Below are 4,049 nucleotides of genomic sequence, written 5' to 3'. Positions count from 1 at the left end.
TCGTTTCTACCCATCCTCCTTCCCCTTCCGCATCCCCTTCCCCTTCCGCATCCCCTTCCCCTTCCCATCTCCCCCATCCCCTTCCTCCTTCCCTTCCCCCTTCCCTCCCCCCCTCATTATTCTTGGCATTGCGTTGATTCCAATGGCGGCGGGCTCTTGTTTTATCAGCGACCGTTTGTTTGCGTGTTTTTATTATTTTATTTTTTTATTTTTATAGTGTATGTGATGCGTGGTGGATGGGACGGAGGTCTCGTGGCCCCAAGGTCGTGGTGGCGTCGAGGCGTTGCATGCACGACGCGCCCCCTCGCTCTAGCCTTTGTTTCTTCGGGGCGGGGCGTAGGGCATGGGGCAAGGGGGGGGAGGGGGGGGTGTACCCTTTGCATGTATATGTATGTGTACGGGGTTGTAGAGGTTCAATTGTACATTTTTTAATTGTGTGTAATTTTCGTACATATATATGTATGTATTTATATATGTATGTGCATCTATTGTTTCTGTGTTTGTTTGATGACATGAACTAATTGCTCTTCTTCTGTTGCAGGTGTCGCAGTGTTGGATGGTGTTGATGGGCGGGCGTGGGCGGGAGCAGCGCCCCCCGCGGCACTATGTGTGAGTGTGGCACTCCAGACGACGCCCCCGGCCCGGCCCGCAGGCCCGCGCGGGTGGACCAAGAGGCGGGCCAGTCTGCGGGCCACACACATACCCGCACGCTGATGGGGACCAGATGTGGGCCGAGGGCGAGGGGGGTGGGCGTGAGTGTTCTAGTCTTTTTGGTGTTAGTGTTTGGGGCGTGTGTGGCAGCTGGACACCGGACACACCGTGCCAGCGGCGGTGCCAGCGGCGGTGCCAGCGGCGGTGACGGGGGCGCGGACGCCGCCGAGAGCGAGCACCCCCTCGTGTCGCAGTTCTGGACGCGCAACCAGAGTCTGGAGCTCCAGCACATGGTGTTCAACAGGGGCGCGGGCGTCCTGTACGTGGGCGGGACCAACCGGCTGTGGGCCCTGGGCGTGGAGCGGCTGGAGCTGCGGGCGCAGGTGGAGACGGGCCCGCGGTTCGACTCGCCGCGCTGCCACGCGTCCGGCTGCGGCCCCGAGCGCCGCGTGGCCCGAGTACTTACCGACAACGTGAACAAGGTGCTGGTGCTGGACCCCGAGGCCAGCACCCTCATCATGTGCGGCTCCGTGTCGCAGGGCGCGTGCGAGAAGTTCCGCACCGCCAACATCTCCCTCACGCCAGAGTTCCTCCCGCGCTCCGTGGCCGCCAACGACCCCAAGTCGTCCACGTACGCCTTCGTGGGGCCCGAGCGCTACAACCCGTGGGGCGGGTCGTCGGCGCTGTACGTGGGCACGACCTTCACTACCGTCGGCGACTACCGCCACGACGTCCCCGCCATCTCCACCCGCAACCTGTACGACCTCGACTACGCCGAGTTCTCCTTCTCGAAGCAGTCGCTGCTGCGGATCGACGTCAAGCTGCGCGACCACTTCCTGGTGCAGTACGTGTACGGCTTCCACGAGTCCAGCTACGTGTACTTCCTGACGGTGCAGAAGAAGTCGCACCTGCCGGGCCAGGAGGAGTCGGGCTACATCTCGCGCCTGGCCCGCACCTGCATCACGGACGCCAACTACGACTCGTACACGGAGATCACGCTCGAGTGCCAGGGCGCCGACGGCAACAACTACAACCTGGTGCAGGACGCCAAACTGGTGAGCGCCGGCAGCGACCTGGCCTCCAGCATGGGCGTTAGCGTCGACGACCCCATCCTGGTGGCCGTGTTCGCGCCGTCCCAGGGCCACACGGCCAGCCCCGAGGCGTCGTCGGCCGTGTGCGTGTACTCCGTGCGGGACATCGAGGCCAAGTTCAACGAGAACATCCACATGTGCTTCAACGGCTCCATGCAGTACCGCAGCATGGAGTACATCTCGGGGCCCATCCTCGACGGCAAGTGCCCCGCCGCCGGGGTGAGTACACCTTTCTGTTGTTGTTTTTTTATTTTTTGCAAGTGCCAGTATATGTAACAGTGAACGTCGAAAGTCGTTACGGCGTTTAACTGTTAAAAAAAAAAAAAAAAAAAAAAAAGCGTACAGAAATTGTTAGGAGCCAGCTTGTTCCATTAATTCTTCGTGTTTGATGTGTTTCGAGTTTATCCTGTGATGCCCCATTTGTTCATTCTCCTGGGCCAGCCCGCCCGCGACACACTCGACGGAGTGTTTATAGATTGTAGCGATAGCAGAGGGGTACTTAGTGCCAGCGCGGAGAGCCCGGTCGCGTTAACGGTGCCGCTCTCAGTTGATAACAAGGTGCTAGCGAGGCACACAGGCACCCATGCCAGGTCGTTGACGCTAACCAGGCGCTGACAGATGCCACCCCCGCACGGCGGTCGGAGTGGTCGAGAGCCCCATCCTCCGGCGCGCGGTTTTGGACCCTATAGCGTCCCTATCGTTGTTCCTCTTGAGCCCGAGTCCTCAGCCTTGCTTAAGAACGCTATAAATTGAGAAAATAAACGAGGGTTAAGTCTTAATCCAAGTTGACGCGGTTAAGTTTAATACGTTTCCATTGGATTCTCGGTCGCTTTACATATCATGCGGTTTTCGTTGTAGAGAAGCGCCTTTTATATGGGACGATTTTCCCGGCCGGATTCTCTTTTAAGTGATAAAAGAGAAAAGAAGGGATGTTGAAGCCCTTTTATGCGAGGTTTTATATCTAGCGGAGAGGGAGAGGGAGAGGGAGAGGGAGAGGTAGGGGGAGAGGGAAAAGGGGAGGGGGGAAGAGAAGAAATATAAAGATAGAAAGCGAGAGAGAGGGAGAAGGTGAGGGGAAGGAAAGGGGGAGGGAGAGGGAAAGGGAAAGGGAAAATGAAGAAAAAGGGAAAGGGAAAATAGAGATAGGGGGATAGGAAGAGATCAAATTCCACGAGAGAGAGAATGAGAGAGAGAGAGAGAGAGAGAGAGAGAGAGAGAGAGAGAGAGAGAGAGAGAGAGAGAGAGAGAGAGAGAGAGAGAGAGAGAGAGAGAGAGACAGAGGGAGGGAGGGAGGGAGAGAGGGAGAGAGGGAGAGAGGGAGAGAGGGAGAGAGAGAGAGGAAAACAAAATATTGGTACCTATTCGAACCGGTATAAATGAGCGCGGACAAGTCCCTCTCGATCGGTACACGTCCCTGGATCGTCGCGGATTAACTTCATTACAGGTTGAGGATTCCTTGTAGTTTACGATTTTCGATTATTTTCTTTCCGAAATCCTGTCGTGCCCAGCTGTTTCGGGAACGGGGACGGGGGAGGGGTGAGAAGAGACCGCCCCTCCCAAAAAATGCATGTAAACAAGGCCTTTGTTTTGGATACGTTAATGCTAAACTGTATAATTAACCTGGATTTTCCCTTCCCCCCCCCTCCCGGATATATCTCCCTGCCCCACCTCCACGCCACACAGATACTTGCGAAGTATATTTATTATTTATATTCCTTTTTTGCATGGTGAGGGACCGCCAGGCGAAAGGAGTTGATGAAGTCGACGTCAACCGGAGCGAAGCGGGCGGCTAAGCAAAACATTTAATTGGCGCTGAATTAAAGACGCCTCGCGCCCTGGCCCCGGTGTTTGGAGAAGCTTATAATTGATAGGAGGGTGTCGGCGCTGCCACCGAGATGTAGAAATGAACACAAGACGCGCGACAGTGAGCGAATTCTGTTTGGGCAGCTTGACGGCGGGCTGTTAGTCCACGCTGAAGGACTGTTCGATGCGGTTTCTGAGGCAAGAGGAGGGCGTCCGGAGGCGAGGTGGCTTCTCTGTTGCTGCTTCTTTTCCGTCTCCATCCTCTTTCTTCATCTCTTATCTCCGTTTCCGTCTCTGAAGTCCTCGCCGCCTCGCTGCTTTTGTTTTTTCTCGATTCGCCTTCGTGGTCGCTGTTTGGCCGGCTAGCGAGCGTCCGCCACGTCGGCTAAAAACCCGGGGAGCGTCCGCGCATTGGGAGGTTTTGCGACTATCGTAAGTAGCCCCGCGAGATGCAACAATACCCTCGTTAGCGCCAGGTGATCGCCTTTCGCCCTCTTCCCATGC

At 56.6% G+C, this 4,049-nt stretch overlaps 1 protein-coding gene across 1 annotated transcript in view; it reads left to right on the top strand.

Moving 5' to 3' along the window:
* The first annotated feature begins 543 nt into the window (after nt 1-543).
* The window catches only part of LOC125033315 (plexin-B-like), a 48,012-nt gene continuing 44,506 nt past the window's right edge, over nt 544-4,049 (top strand). The window contains exon 1 of the mRNA XM_047624698.1: nt 544-1,961. Coding sequence (XP_047480654.1) covers nt 606-1,961 — 1,356 coding nt within the window. The 5' untranslated portion in view covers nt 544-605. The remainder of the gene's footprint in view (nt 1,962-4,049) is intronic.

This window comes from Penaeus chinensis, chromosome 16 (genome assembly GCF_019202785.1).
Source record: "Penaeus chinensis breed Huanghai No. 1 chromosome 16, ASM1920278v2, whole genome shotgun sequence".
NCBI classification, from domain to species: domain Eukaryota; kingdom Metazoa; phylum Arthropoda; class Malacostraca; order Decapoda; family Penaeidae; genus Penaeus; species Penaeus chinensis.
The sequence above is the reverse complement of the archived record's forward strand: the minus strand, read 5'-3'. Positions and strand labels throughout refer to the sequence as shown.